At 51.3% G+C, this 15,919-nt stretch overlaps 1 protein-coding gene and 1 non-coding gene across 5 annotated transcripts in view; both read left to right on the plus strand.

Annotated features, from left to right (window-relative positions):
• The window catches only part of LOC146181002 (myb-related protein B-like), a 95,361-nt gene that overhangs the window by 15,477 nt on the left and 63,965 nt on the right, over positions 1-15,919 (plus strand). For all 4 annotated transcript variants that reach the window (XM_084576219.1, XM_084576221.1, XM_084576222.1 and 1 more), the window contains exon 2: positions 12,367-12,709. In XM_084576219.1, the coding sequence (XP_084432345.1) occupies positions 12,367-12,709 (343 nt within the window). The remainder of the gene's footprint in view (positions 1-12,366; positions 12,710-15,919) is intronic.
• TRNAS-GGA (transfer RNA serine (anticodon GGA)) lies at positions 14,211-14,284 on the plus strand. The gene has a single exon. It is a non-coding gene; the product is annotated as a tRNA-Ser (tRNA).

The raw sequence follows: 15,919 nt of genomic DNA on the forward strand, positions 1-15,919 counted from the left end.
CTCTTCGCACTACATGTCCCGCCCATGCCCATTTCTTCTTCTTAATTTCCACTAGAATGTCGGTAACTTGAGTTATTTCTCTGACCCACTCTGCACGCTTTCTATCTCTTAATGTTACCCCTACCATTTTTCGTTCCATAGCCCTTTGGGTTGTCCTCAACTTAAGTAGAACTCTCTTGGTTAGCCTCCACGTTTCAGCGCCATAGGTGAGTACAGGCAAGATGCAATTGTTATATACTTTCCTCTTTAGCGATACCGGTAAGCTGCAAGACATAATCTGCGAGTGCTTGCCAAATGCGCTCCATCCCAATCTTATTCTTCTTGTTATTTCCTTTTCATGGTCCGGATCTGCGGTTACTACCTGTCCTAAGTAGACATATTCGCTTACTACTTCCAGTACTTCGCTACCTAATGTAAACTGCTCCTATCCCACCTCTGAATACTTCCTCTGGGCAAGTGGTCGGTGGTGCCATGTTCTCACCGGTATTTTATTGGTGTATCTGTAGAGGACCACGGTTTCTGTTGACGCTCTTCGGAGGGCTCAGACCCCTCCAAACTTTGATGATTCGTCACTGGTGAATCGCAAGGGGCAGGAGGTCAAAAGGAGAATGGATCTTTTTCCAGTAACGCCCTGCGCATGCGTCAAGCCCCCTCGATCGTCGACGACGGCGAGCTGTTGCACGATAATTACGTGCAGTGCTAGCATCTTCTACGTCTCCCGGAAATGCGTGCATTAGACGACACCTTTAGCACCCTGTGTTACCGTTTGCGTTACCGGAGTGCCGGGAGCCCTCACGCCCTTACACGTCTCTACTCGCGGCTGGAGTGGCGCTCGACTGCCATGCCCAAGGATGCAGGATCGAATCGCGGCCTCTCGAGGCAAGGCGCTCGTGTGCTGTGCGATGTCAGTGCACGTTAAAAGAACCCCGGTGGTCGAAATTTCCGGAGTCCTCCACTACGGCGTCTCACATAGCCTGAGTCCTTTTGGGACACCCCACAAGGCGAGCGGCTGCAGCTCGCCTTGAGAACACCAGATGGAGGCAGGTGGGTTTGGTCAGAGCGTGCCGGTGAGCGGATGTTCCGGTAACGCAAACGTAACACGGCCTGCTAAATGTGCCAACGGCGCCGCTTCGCGTCAGGTTTCCTTTTATTGTACAAGACATCAAAAAATAAATAAGTGTGAGAGAAACCAAGTTCCCCCGCCTCCTTGTGTCATGGATTAAGTGGGTCAAGTGCACGGGGAAGGCGTGTCCACGCGTCACTCACGGTTCTCTGCACAGGCGAGGCAAAATAATCCGGACGAATAATCCACTCAACATGCTGCTTACTCGGGTCCATCGAGATAGAGCGCCACGGCCGTATGAGGCGACGTGATTTTCTGTATACGATACGTGACAGCTATCTTGCGTCGTTGAAACCGGTTGCAAGCGCATGCCGACTATCTCGAAAAAAAAAAAAAAGAAAAGAGCAGTTTACGCAGCATTGAGATGACTCTGAATGCTTTCTAAATCCTCGCCTAAAGCAGTTTTCATTTACTAATATTTTCATCGCTTCTTTTTCGTGTACGAGAACGATGAATTACGCCGGTTTCGGTGAACGCAACACGCGCTCTTCGCCTAGCGCTCTTGACCAGTTCGGGATAGTGGATAGAATATAGTATAATTTCGGGCAACAGAGGCTAATGTTTCCTGCGCAACGCCTGCTGATTGTTGTACATTCAGAGTTCCAATCAGTTTGGAAAATGGATATCATATATATATATATATATATATATATATATATATATATATTTCCTGAAGATGTTCGAAGTGCGTTCTGAAATCTCTTGAAACAATCGAGGTTCCGGTTTATGTCTGATGTGTGCACCATTTTTTAAACTATACTTACTTTTAGGATTTCGCACATAACTTCGCTGTCAATCCCGCCGGGGTGGCGCAGTGGTTACGGCGCTCGACTACTGTTCCCAAGGATGCGGGATCGAATCCCGGCCTCGGCGGCCGCTTTTCGATGGAGGCGAAAAGCAAAAGCGCCCGTGTGCTGTGCGATGTCAGTGCACGTTAAAGAACCCCAGGTGGTCGAAATTTCCGGAGTCCTCCACTACGGCGTCTCTCATAGCCTGAGTCGCTTTAGGACGTTAAACCCCACAAACCAACCAACCAAATTTAGAGAAGTAGCCACAAGAACGCAAAATCCACGTTCACATTGGGAAGGAGACAAACCAACAAACACACGTGCGGATGGCGCACTCACCAGTGATTTACTGCAAGGGGGCTGATTGAAAGACGTGCTATTCCTATGCGCGCACAAGGTTAAGAAAGCAGGCCACACGTGTAGCAGAGTAGAAGGAATTATATATGTAATATCTGCAGGGCGAAGGCCTGTCCCATATTTCTCCAATTAACCCATTACACTTAGTACTATATCCAGTTTTCACAGCTGAGAAAGAACTAGTCTGGGAGTGTAGTTACTTTCTCGATGCTGGCGCCACCATTTATCACATATTCTTGTGCCACTGGAGAGCGGAAGTGGCCCCGAAACGCGCGCTTCCCTGGGTTCCGACCGGCGGTTGATTGCAAGAAAAAGCGCGGGGTGCCTTCGCCTCCGGCCTCCGAGGAGGTGGGCTCCATTCTAGGAGGGAAGTGTCGTTACATTTAAATGGGCTCTAGTTGCGACAAACCTCTGCTCGGCTGCTATGTCACCTGTTCCCCGTGGAATTTGACGTCGGTGGGGTCCATTGAGAAGAGGAGGAGGACGAGGTGCGCGAGATTAGTGGCGCTGCCGGGTTTCGCGCAGCCGACTGCGCCGCCGGGGCCCCCGTCTTCTTGAGCCTCGTGGGTTCTGCTGCCGCTGCGGTGAGTGAAACGTCCGCCGGTCACTGCTCGGTGGAGTTGCTTCACCATGACGTAATCTGCGCAGCAGGTCAGCCCCCGGGGAGAGAGAAACGTAATTTAAGAGTTCCCGCGCCTGGGACGACCATTTCGGCTGCGCTTGCGCAGACAGGCGTCCGGCGCGCAGGGCTTGCGACGTGCACGTGCTGTGTTGTGAACTCAGTGAAGCCTCCCGTGCCCTGTCCGACATCTGTCGCTGTCCGGGTTGCTTTCGGCTGGAGGGGTGAGGTGCGAAAGTGAGCAAGTGTGACCGTGGAAGCCGTGTTACGGGCAGCAAAGTAATCCCTGTAACGCCCTTCGTCACCTCGCTTTGGCGAGCAGAGGAGGAAGAACCACGGCTGGCTTGCGATTCGCAGAAAGCTTGAAGCTTGCCACGGCACGCATAGCTTTAACTCCAGCCACCGCGGGTGCTCTGCAGAGTCGCAACTTTTAGGCAAAGAAATAATGGAAGAATAAAAGTTGTTTTGCAATCAGTAATGATCCGAACAATAAATATACCGACTACACACTTGAACAAGCGGACAGAACAAGCGGACAGAACAGCAGTTAGATGTAAAATTCGCCCAAAATGAAACATTGCCTTCTCCTTTATGGCCGAAATATAGCACACCGTTGATGCAAATTTTTTGCACTCGACAGGCGCACTTTTCAGAGGAAATATTAAAAAAAAAAGTATCGCTCAACACTCCAAGAGCCTTTTTAATGACATTCCAGTGTTGTCTGCTTCTGCCGTTTCTCCACAGAGCTCTTTTATATTACCAGTTGGGATACTTGGGCCCACGTATCAAGAAATAATGCAGTAATGTCGGCGCCCGTGCTTAAATATGCACAATTATTTGGCAACAAAATCAGCCTGAAAGATGCAGTTGCGAGCTCTTTTAAACGTAACAGCTTTGGATATAATTAAGGCGTAGAAGAATAATATTGAGTGGTTATTTTATGGCGCAAAATAATAAAAAGGGCGGTTAAAAGATGTTTGCCAGCCCCAGTATCTGGTATCAAAGTACCAGAAGCACCTGAACTGGGGCGGCGGAAAGAAAGGGGTAGTGAGGAACAGACAGAGGAAATTGAATAGGGGAGCGACGCCAAGAAGGGCAGGATAGGTTAAAATAAAGTAAGCTTATATACACTATAAGTACCACGATAGGGCGAGGCCCGACCGCAATTGCCTTAGTGCATTGAATCATTCGGCACAGTGGGCTGGCCTCCACAATAGTGCGACGGCGTCAGCCTGCCGTCGTTGCTGTGTTTAGGCCTGCTCCCCTCCACCTGATATGCTGCGGATTTCAAGTGGATTTCAAGCTGGTTACGGCAAACCTGTACGGAAATTGTATCACTGGGCGAGCCTGCATTGCCTCTCAAACAAGGACCGTGTATCTCTCATATCTGTGTCTTCGGGCTGGCTTACCTTGTGCATTCTCAATTACCCCAACCACTGTTTCGTAATATTTCTTAAAAAAAGAAGTGTCAGAAACAATTTCTTTCGCGCTTTTAAAATGTCTTGAATGCGTAGTACAGCTCTAATCTGCAGTTGACAGGGTAGCCCCGCTCTCTCGGACCGAAGAAGGGGCACGAGCCTCATGACCCGAGGAAGTGGTGTGCGTGTTTTTTTTTTTTTTTTTTCGGGGGAGAGGTTCACTTCTTGCCGAGGGGGGCGTCCTTGCGGTGCTTTTTTGCTCATCACCCCCCGAACCACCTGTCGTCGAGCAAGGCTTGTGTCCTTTAGCGTAGAGAGGGCGTCGCCCTCCCATCTGCTGTTGCACCGATCGAGGGATTGAAAGGGCTGCCGCCGATCGGGTCCGGCCATGTTTAGACATTGCTCTTTCCTCGAAGGCGCAGCGCGCGAGCAGCCCCTCCCTTTGAGCCTAGCTCGCTATCTGTTGTTGCTCTTCACAGCGAGCAGTCGCGGCTACTTTCGTGTACCTTATGGGCGCGGTACACCTCCTCTATTTCCACCGCACCTTTAGAAAGGTTGTCTTCTGCACTTGAGTTATGCACATCTGGAGGTGCATTCTGCAGAGAATGCGCTCCTGTCGGTGTAGCGAGCGAGATATCTCGAGCATATTTCCTCCCGCTGACGTGACCAGATTGTTCGGCGAGCTGTCGCGAGACCACATGACGTGGTAGCAAATGGCCAACGCATTACTTCGACATGGGAGCCCACTGGGTCCTTTGGACGCTGAGTTAGACACCTTTAGGGCACATTCGTAGTTTTTCCACTAAAACGGGGCAGCTTTTATCTGTACTCTGAGTGTGCGTGTGCGATAGTATAAGAAAAGGGAATCGTGATTAAGCGGGTATCAAAGTGCACGTAACGCACGAGGATATACACGCTATTTCGTTCCACTGCGTCTCCGCGGGGTTGAGCTTCCGTTCACCGCGTGGGAAGGAATAGTAGACGGAGCTGCTTTTCTTTTCACCCTTGTGAAAGAGGGGAGAGCGAAGACAATTGCGTCACCGCCCCTGGCGGGTCCTTTTGTCGCGGCGGGGAGGGCTGTGGGAACCTCCGGGGTGGTCCCTGGGTGGAAATGTGCGCTCGGGTCGACGCATTCTGAGGACGCGGCTTCAGCCAGGGCCGGAACGCTCTATAGCCACGTGGAATTGCGTGAGAGGCCCATGGTTTCAATTCATCCATTTCTTTGCCTACTGCTTGGCGGTAGTGGCAGCTCTGTAGGGAACGCACCACTACTTCTAGATGCCGCATGCGAGCACCTCGGGCCGCGAATTTCTGAAGGATCTTGTTTAAATGATTACTCTGACATCCCAAACACACAACGTGCCCGCTTGGTACCCTTGGTATATTTATAGTGAACCATGCACGTTGCGTGCAGATCAGCAGCTTCAATGGCGGCAAATCTGCTTTTCGTCTGGTTTCTCGAACACCCTTATTGTAGGAATTTCCTCGCCAATTTTGGCTTAATGATATAAAAGTACCTCCATTCGTTAACTTTGGGCCGGCCTGTGAAATTCTTGGGCCGGCCTGTGAAATTCTTGCGCGAGGTCGTGTCGTGGTGACGTCGTGACCCTGTCGACTGTCGGCATTTTTCCCGACCGCCTGTCTTGAAACGCTACTTTCGACAAGCGTATCGAGCAGTAATTTGTAGAAAAAGTCCTTTCTTTCTACGCACCCGCATGGCGGCAACTGTGGTGAGGCCTGAGCGCATCTTAGAGAAGCTTGGCGTGGTGCACCTTGTTGCATGCTTACCCGTGGGGACCAAGGAAGTGTCTTCCCCGTGCCACATGTGCACTGGCACGCTTTGCACATTTGCCTTGATTTCACTCGCTCTGCCTCTTTCTTGACTTGTCCGGCTGTGATAGCGGAACAGTCGACGTCCCAACTGCTTGATCACGTGTCAGTCGAGAAAGCCTACTGGGGGACGTCGACGTATACACGGCGTGACGGTTCTGCTCTCTGCGAGGTATTTGACAGTGGTCCCATTTTCTGTGACGGCGTCAAGGTGAGTCGAGCACTTAATCCGCTCACTCAGCTCCCGTAGGCAAGCAGAAAAAAGAAACAATGGGCTCTTTAAAAATCATACACTGTGTTCGGCGTGCTAGCCCCGAACAGCGCACGAGACACGGTGTTCGGGTGTACTAATCGGCGATTACGACAGCTGTCACGTCACCAAGCGGTGTCTGCGAAGAAACGAACTAGTTCGTTTTAAAAGTGTCAGTCGCAGAGCAGTGGTGGAGCTGAAACTGAGGTTTTTTACTCGGGAGCGAGCGAGATAGGCGCGGTTCATACTAGCAGAATTGGTGTCAGGACTCCTTTAAGACACGATGGAAATTGTTGGTGAGAATTTACTCGTGTGTGCGTGTGCGTGCGTGCGTGCGTGCGTGCGTGCGTGCGCGCGCGTGTGTGTGTGTGTGTGTGTGTGTGTGTGTGTGTGTGTGTGTGTGTGTGTGTGTGTGTGTGTGTGTGTGTGTGTGTGTGTGTGTGTGTGTGTGTGTGTGTGTGTGTGTGTGTGTGTGTGTGTGTGTGTGTGTGTGCGCGCGCGTGTAGCTCTCAATCGGGGTTTGGAGGAGGGAGATAATCTCGATGCCATTCATAAAGGTGGCATATTGCAACAGCCGTTGGAAGCGCCTAGCGGAACCACTGTAGCTGCAGGGAGCCACTCCTCGTTTCACTTTTGGCCCCCGCGGACCTCAGTTTTTCTTCTCTCGTACCAAATGGTTGCACAGCCGTCCTTCGGCCCTTTTGACAATTTCGATTCTGATTTAGCCTGCAAGTCGATATAGGGCAAGCGACGTGTATGCTTCCAATTGCTTGCCTTCGAACTCAGCTTTCGGCTACCAAACGGAGAGTTTCTTTTTTCGTGAGCGTGTTTCGGCAAAAGGCATATATTGTCTGTATGGGAACATAACTTTTTTAATAAAAATGCCTGTAATTTTGCATACATTTCTTACAGTGTACAGCAGATAATCACTTCGATATATTTAGTAACGTAGAAAAAATATTTTAATTGCTCATTAATTAGTTTCGAAACAAGAAAAAATCATGGGGCGCGCAAGACATGTGTGCAGCCGCTGTCCCTCGCCTGCGTCAAGTATTCAGTTTTATAGGCCTTGGCTAAAGGGGCAGCCTTTATTATATACTGTGCTGCGGTGGCCATGGAGAAAGGAGTCTGCGAGGAAGCTGCAGCTGCCGTAGAATGACACATGTATGGTTGCTGAAATATAAAACAAAGCATTTTGCTACTGGTATTCCAAGGACGAAATATAAATGCGCGCCTAACTATGCACGTCGTGGAAAGAAAAAAAAAAACGTTTTGACAAGCACGCATTTTCATTACGATAATTGGCGCTGCAATGCCGCTTGCTGCAAAAGTACATATGCGGATGATGTGCAATCCACTTTGTTCTGCCTGAAAGGATACGTTTACTAGCATTTGTTTTCGCGAAAGTCTCAAGCCACGGAGAGCGTGGATGCCTTAGTACAATGCGTCTTAGCGCTGTGCACCACTTGAGCTCACCTGAGAGGCAGCTCTGCAAGAAAGCGAGCGGTCGACTCATTTTTCGACGTGCTTTGAGGTAGTTTGTTGCAGCACTAATGAGTCCATGCATATCTGTTACTATACCCAACAGCTTAACTCGTTCACGACACGTTCCAGCCGGGTAGCGTATACCGTTAACGTGTTTACGCTGCCGTTTACCGGGCCATGATGGCAACATCTGCGCTTGAGCGGCCAGACATGGCAACGCCGCCATATTATACGGCGCGTTATAGCATATACTCTGAGGCGTGAGTGGAAACTACCCTTGTTTTTCATGTAATTTGCTGTTGAGCGTTTCTTTAGCTTCCACATTTTCTATTTCGTTTGTTTCTTTCGGTTCAATGTTTCACTGCCATTGGGTTTGCACCAGAGGGTACGCTGATATGCTTCTCAAGTATCGATAGTTTGGTGGGCAAAAAAAAATGCCATAGACGCGAGAATGCACTAATCTGCGCTGCTACTTGGGGACTGTTCGACTATAATGCTGAATCGCTCAGTTGTTTTCCGCGGGAATGCCTGTGGCGCACGAGAGACCCTTTTCCGTGCGTGGAAAGTTTTGTCCACTTTGGAAAGGTCCCTATATCTTACGATGACGGCATATCCAGATTGGGCTCCGACCAAGGATCAAAGACCGAGGTGTACCAAGGTTGTAGTTGGCGTCAGAGCGAAGCAGCCGCCGATTCTTTTCACCGAACCATTCTCGCGATCGGCTTGGTGCGCTACGGGATTTTCCGCGCAGCCGCCGTTTTGTCCCTCGCATCCGCCGCCATCTCCATTGTGGTCGCTTCCGGCCCCACTTCCGGCTTTTTCTTAAGCCTCTCCGGCTGGGCTGCGTTCTGGGGATCGCGTGCCAGCCACGCGCGCTGCGTGCACGCGTGCCGGCCAACAGCGGGATGTGCCGCGCACCTTGAAGAAGGAAATTAATCCCCGTCTGCTGCTCTCTCTTCTCCCCACGGATGGCGGCACGGATTCCGCCAGTGTCGGCAAACATGGCCGCCGTCTACGAGGCTCGAAGGAATATCCGCTGGCAGGACACACTGCAGCTGGAAATACTGCTGGCGGCACTTTTACTCTAGTATCTTTCAGGGATATAACCCCGGGAAATTAATCGACAGGAGCCCAGGAAACCACTGTTGGACAAGCAGTCGCAGTGGTGCTTACGCTAGAGGCTGGCATTTTGACGAAAAAGAGTGACAGAGCTCTAGGAAGACTGGACAAGCGAGCAATGCAAGTGTTTGTCTGCTCTGCTCGTTTGTCCCGTCTGCTGTGTCACCTCTCTTGTGTATGGCATTTGTGTCCTCGCGTGGCGGCGGAAAAGCTCCCCTTGATTTTTTTTTTTGCGTCCTTCTTATTAGCTGCGTCCCCTGTCACCGTTTTAAGCCTTTCAGAAGACGCCTGTGGAAACATTCTTGAGAAAGGTCGTGAGTTTTTTAATAATGGCAGGTCTGGCCCTTCGTAAAGACATCGTCGTTCACGCAGCAGCACAGGCGCTATACGCACTCTGTTGGTCATTGAGTAGGCAATAGTGGATAACTCTAGTCACCGCAAATTGGCCCCTTTACGACCAGTTTTGGATGATGGAAACGCACGGTCGTACCCGTGTAGCCTTTCTTCGCCTTCCGGGGCTCAGGACGTGTACTCGACCGAGTTCCTCACGGGGCAGATTGCACTGGGCCCGGGATGAGACACGCGCGACGTGTCGGGTTCGTTTGAACGCCTGTTCTGGCATTGAATGCGTCACTGGAGCAGCAACTCTTTGGCTGGCGCTGCACTGGCCGCCACCGCACCTGGTGCCAGCGGCCAAGCGTGACGGCTCTCGGGTCGGAGCGCGTGGGAACACGGTGGCTGCGCGCGTCTGTTCTCGTGCATCCGTTCTCGTCGAAGGACGCGTTTAGCCTTACCCAGCTGTGTGGCCTCCGAGCAGAAATGGCTCCTTTTTGGCTGCTGGCCCTTGATCGGCCGACCCCAACAGACCCATGCTAAGAAACGAGAACCACCACTTTCACCCCCACATGATGCGCTCATTCCAGAGCCAGTAACCTTCCCACGTCGGCAGAAGTTATTTCAACAATTTTTTATCTGCCGATGGCAAAAATGGAAATAAAAGAGGGCAGGCTCATGTTGCTGATAATATTTAACAACTTCACTCTGCTCTGCGTTATGCAAATGCATTCGGTGAAAAACATACATGCTACTTAGCCAACTTCGTGGGCAGCCAACCACGGCCCTACTTTGGGCCATATTCTCTACCATTTGCCGGTGTGTGGCTAGTTCAGAGTACTTGGCTATCCTTGAGGGCGGCCAGCCGCGGCCCTATTTTGGGCCAGTTCGGACGCCGACTAGTTCCCTACTATTTGCCGATAGTTGACTGAGTCTTTGGCCAATTGTTAGCTATCGTGATTGGCAGCCAACCAGGGCCCACCTTTGGGTCTGCATTGGCTGACCGAGAATACTGGCTCCCAGCTCTGCCCAGTCGTTTACCGACGGTCGGCCGTCGGCCAATTTGAGTTGGGTATATCCACACTGTGACCTCTGGCGTCACCTTGGCTGACAAATGGCGTAGTAAAGTGTTTGGCAGCCAACCAGGGCCCACCTTTGGTTCTGCATTGGCTGACCGAGAATACTGGCTCCCAGCTCTGCCCAGTCATTTACCGACGGTCGGCCGTCGGCCAGTTTCAGTTGGGCATATCCACACTGTGACCTCTGGCGTCACCTTGGCTGACAAATGGCGTAGTGAAGCTTTAGCTTCGAAACGACGCTTAGGACCTCATACGTGTGTGAAAGTGAAAGCTGCCGGACGCGATAGATTCAACGCGTCGGCCACGCCATTTTGTTTTTTATTCGTTTTTTCTTTTTCTGTCGCTTCTAGCGCGAAACTAAATTCCTGTTGTAATGCGCTCTGGAAGTGTTTCGTGTTACGCATCGCCACGCTACGTGTGAAAACACAGCATTTTGGGTCTCGCAGAGGAAAGGCAAGTGCGGAGAGCCGATGGGGAGCAGAGCTTCACAAATATGGGTCTCGTCACGCGGCGGTGCGCTGTGCGAGTCATAGGTAGCCGAGATCGATCCTTAGCTCTCCACCCATAGAGTTTCTTACTCTTACCTAGAGGGAAAGCTGTGCTGCCGTCTATGGGAGTTTACATGGAGTTTTCAGACGGCCAGTTCAGCCACCATGGGCGCTCAAAGCATCATAGATCGGAGAGCTACCGAGTGCAGAACTACAACTTTTGGCCAAAACTAATGCAAAGATAAACGTTGTTTTACCTTAAATAATGTCTCAAGATTGAATATTGTGACTATAAATTGCAAAAAGAGAGAGAAACAGCATGTCAGTGTGAGATTTATCCAATATAAGCGATGGCTCTTTCTCCTATTGGCTTAGTTTTGAGTAGCACAAATACCAATATTTCGCACTTAATAGGCAAAATTTGAAACAGAAAAACGTTATAAAAATATTTATGGTTGTGCAATCACTTAAGGAAGTTTTTAGTGGCATTTCGGGAAACAGAAACCATTTATTGGCGACGTCTGCTTTTGCGCCTTCGCTACTATGGCTTTCGCGGTCTATGTACGCACCTTCAGATGATGATGATAACGAAAAAGAAACATTGCAGTAACGCCACTCCACGTACCCGAAAAAAAACCGACTGTCCCGCAACAAGTAACACACCGGCCCATGATTCTTAGCGCGCCCATGGTGGCTGAAGGGCAGCGCCCTCAGCTTTCCCTCTAGTTAGTGTAAGGAACTCTATGTCTCCACCCGTAGCGCGACGCCGTGATGTTGACCACCCCTAGCCCGTGCATAATTTGGCGAAAAAGACACTCTTCAGACGAAACAGTTCCAGCAACGAGTTAGCGTAGCCCTCGTTAGCAAAAATGAAAGCCAGCTAAGTGATACAACGGGACAACGTGCGCCGCAATTACAGGACTATTTTTTTTAATACTTACACCAGCTACACACAATTAGAGGTTTGTTGCACTGGTGTATAGCTGTGTAGGCTAGAAGGAAGTCCTCCACAGCGCTCTCTTCGGCGACTTGGTAATACGCTGCCGAAGACAGAATCTCTCTGGGATGAGCGGTCGCTTTGAATAGGAATTAACCGAGCATCAAGCGGCGCTGACGATGCTGTTACGCGGTGCTTTTGTACTCGGCGAAGTTTCTGAAGCATGGCTAAAGCTGCTTCCGAGAAGCACCTGTGTCGTAATACTTGAATAGCGCTTTAACAAGTTTAAAGTGTTCGAGTAGGCGGGGGAAAAAATCTAATCTGTACTTTACACGGCTCCTAACACTCAATCCACTTGGTTATCTCTCTCTTTATAAAGAAATCTTGGTCCACTCTAGCAGGGACAGCCTGCATATGCGTGATGAGCACTGTATCGAAGAGTGTCCGGAGAGGACACGCGTGCGGTCTCTGTCTGTGCCTGCGGTCGCGAGAGTCGTGTGTTGTCCACTGGTGCTGCATCTTCCGACTTGTGTGTCGCAGGATAAAGCGTGAGCCGCGCTCCTCCGACGAGGACGACGAGAGCAGCAGCAGCAGCAGTAGCGACAGCTCCTCATCCCAGGACGAGGCGTCACCGGCCGGAGGAACCACGGCCTCCGCCGCCCTGCCGCCTACCCGGGGGGGAGGAAAGGCCACCAAGGCGCTCAACAAGGGCCGCTGGGGCAAGGATGAGGACGAGCGACTCAAGCGCAGCGTGCAAGCGCTGGGCACCCACGACTGGGCGGCCGTGGCCCAGTGCTTCCCCGACCGCAGCGACGTCCAGTGCCAGCAGCGGTGGCACAAGGTGCTCAACCCGGACCTCGTCAAGGGCTCCTGGTCCAAGGAGGTACTGCTATTCTCCCTTACCGCGCTGCTAACTTTGCGGCAACATCCCCGTCGGGGGTGATGTGGCGCTGCTGCGGTCGGCCAGCGACACCGGATGTGCCTAATGGCCTCGGGCGACCTCGCCGGTCGTCGCGTGAATGGCCGCCCCGACGGGAAACGAGCCTCGGACGCCGAGGCCATTGTTTAGAGAGCTGTATGCCCAGCCGCACGCATACTTTTATTTTCCTTTTATAATTCACCGGTAGTCATTTGAGACGTGAGGAAAACTGCACTTTCATTGCTTCTTCTTCGCTTGTTCTGATGCCGGCTGCTGAAGCAGGTTGGTTTTAGTGTTTTTTTTTTTATGCCTCATACGGCCTGTATCGAGCTCTGACGTCATAGCCGTCGCTCGGCCGGCGATTGGAACCGAAACATTTCAAACAGGAATACTTTATTCGAAGATCAAGAAACAATGTTCGATGTATCAAATGAAAAAAAAAAAATCTTGCCATAAGGAACTAATTACAGGGTATTCTGACCACCAACTAGCTCAGCAGTTAACTCCCCTAAGGAACTAAGCTGCCGAAAACCGTCTGCAGTTGAGGGAGTGAGGTTTTGCTATTTCGTCAATTTCTCTTTTGTCAGTGATGTCGAAGGGTCTTTGCTGCCATTTTCAGTGCAACGCAGTGGTGCCTCTCTAGGATGTCTCACTGCACAGAACAGCGCGTAATTTCAGCGTTCCGGAGGAAGCACGTGGATGCAAGTGAGGGAATATATGCATTGACCTTGATATATGTGCGCAGACATTAGAACAGCTCGGCGCCGTCCAAAAATCGAAATAAAACTCCAAAACAGCTCCTGAATCGAAATGGCTCGCGAAGCGCAAAAGCGTCCCTGTGAGCGATGTCGGAGCACGTTAAAGATCCCCGGGTTGTCGGAATTATTCTGCTGCCCTCCACTTAGGAACCTCATTATCTATCTTAAATAATAGCAATAATAAATGCATTGTTTTACAGGAAGGAAAGATACAGTATTTATCAAAGTCCCACTTCCATCCTTTACGGCGCGGGCCAGATATCCACGGAGACAGTTACTGCGCCAAATTTCCTTTCGTGTCAACCAATTTGTTATTTCATAACGATTCGCGCGGCCGGTCGCAGCCGCGGCACACGGGGCCATTTCGATCAGATACTCTGAGAGAGGTCGTAAGACCTCCCCCTATTAACCAGCATTGCTCTTAGCTTCTGAAAATAATGCTGGCAGATGTATCGTAATAGTATGCGGCCCATGCATTCGTTTGGCGGCGTTCGGACCGCGGAATCGGACTCGCCATCTACCGTAATTGCTACGGTCACCCTCGTGGCGGCCAGTCATTTGACACATAGCACTTATGAGCGTATATAATAAGGAGTTTATTACAAATCTACTCCTCCTTGGGGGATTCCCCTAAATATTAGACCAACCATTCCCACTTCGAGTTGTAGATCAATTCGCTCTCGCCTTACCGTCTGATCTGCTAACCGTCCTGGTTAGCTCAGTTGGTAGAGCGACTGCCCCGGAAAGGCGGTGGTGCCGGGTTCGATTCCCGGATCAGGACGAATTTTTCTTTAACTACGAAGTTTCTGAGAGTATGGCTGCGCTTGGGTGGATGCAATGAGTAATTACTCCCTTATTACAAATCTACTCCACCTTGGGGGATTCCCCTAAATATTTGACCAACTGATGAGCGTATGTTCCCGTCGGTAGCGCACTCTGATTTTAAAAGCGTATTCCCCGAGCAGCAGCAGGTGGCCTGACCACAAGTTTGAGATATTGCACCGCGCGAGGTGGCGTTCCGCACGGTCGCCGTTGTTCCCACGCTCGTCGCGCAGCGGGAGGTAGTAAGGGCACGCACCACGAGAGACCCCGTCACTGCGTTGGCTTGCTTGGTTGCATGGCATAGCGAGGCCGCTTCACGCTGTTTGGTCTCGACGCGGTGGGCGCCCGCGGGCCGTGCTTCGCTCCATCTCTGGTAGGTAATTTACTGGCGCGTGGCGAAAGCCAGTTCCAGTTATTTATGTGGGATCTTTGGATGGCCGTCCCAGTGCGGTGTTCGTTCTTAGTTTAATTTACGCGTATTGGCATTCAGAAGTAACATGCAGCGATGTTTGAGACCAGCGTCAATCCTGTATGTATCGAACTCTCTCCTTGAAAACCCCGCGCAAAAGTCTTCGCTTTTCAAACTCCCCTGCAGCGGAAATTTCGATGTTGCGAACGGTCTCGGAAACCTGCCGACAGCGCTTACGCTGTACAACCGCGTGACGAGGGGAACGTCGAACACGCCATTGGCCCGACGTGCTTGTTTTCAACGCGACACTACTGTCACGCGGGGAAGCCAGCCTAGCCGACGAAGGCTTGCGTGGCCGGTCTCGCTGCTAACGTTTTAATTTAGTTATTGTAGCGAAAACTACATTGGCCGCTAACTTGCGATTGCACTGCGGCGGTGCTCCGAGGAGGCACATAAACCGACCTTGAGCCGTTGCATAAGGCCGATTCACACGACGGATGGAATCGCTGGAGTCCGTGCGCGAACGAGCACCACGTGACCCGACGTCACTGGCTCCGCCTCGTCCGCCTACGCAAGCCAAAAACTGGCGCGTGCTTTTCCCCTGACAAAATATAGAGGTCGTCTGCTATTTTTCTAGAAGGACTACATCTTCTAAGTGAGGCAACAGTGGTATTTTCGTTTCTTTCAGTGAGGGCGCTTTTGTAGTGTCAACAATGGGGTGCGTCGATGTTCTCGCCTCCCTGGCTATTTAGGCACCCTAGTCAACAATGCGGCGTAGTTGGCTTGGAATGTCGTCGCTGCCATTTTCCTCTTTGGTGGCGGAGCAACGTTGGGCGGAGCTGCAAGGAGCGGTGCAGCTCCGGCGGTTTCCGTCCGCGACGTCGTCCGGCGCCTCGTCCGCCGTCCGCGGATGAGGCGGAGCCAGTGACGTCGGATGACGTGGTGCTCTGTCCGCGGACGGTTCGTCCGTAGTGCCAGTCGGCCTTATCAACGGCTGCAATTGGCGGACGCCGCGCGCTCGCCGCGCCGTCTTGCATGACGTCACACCGCGCGCCTCTTGGTTGTAGACTGGCGCAGATTGCAAACGGACACTTATCTACACCTACACAAATTACACAAGATTTTCCCTACGCAATATAAAGATGAATGTCCATGGTGTCATGGTTCACAGACACTCGAGCACGT

This window comes from Amblyomma maculatum, chromosome 8 (genome assembly GCF_055883805.1).
Source record: "Amblyomma maculatum isolate TAMU_Amacu chromosome 8, ASM5588380v1, whole genome shotgun sequence".
NCBI classification, from domain to species: Eukaryota; Metazoa; Arthropoda; class Arachnida; order Ixodida; family Ixodidae; genus Amblyomma; species Amblyomma maculatum.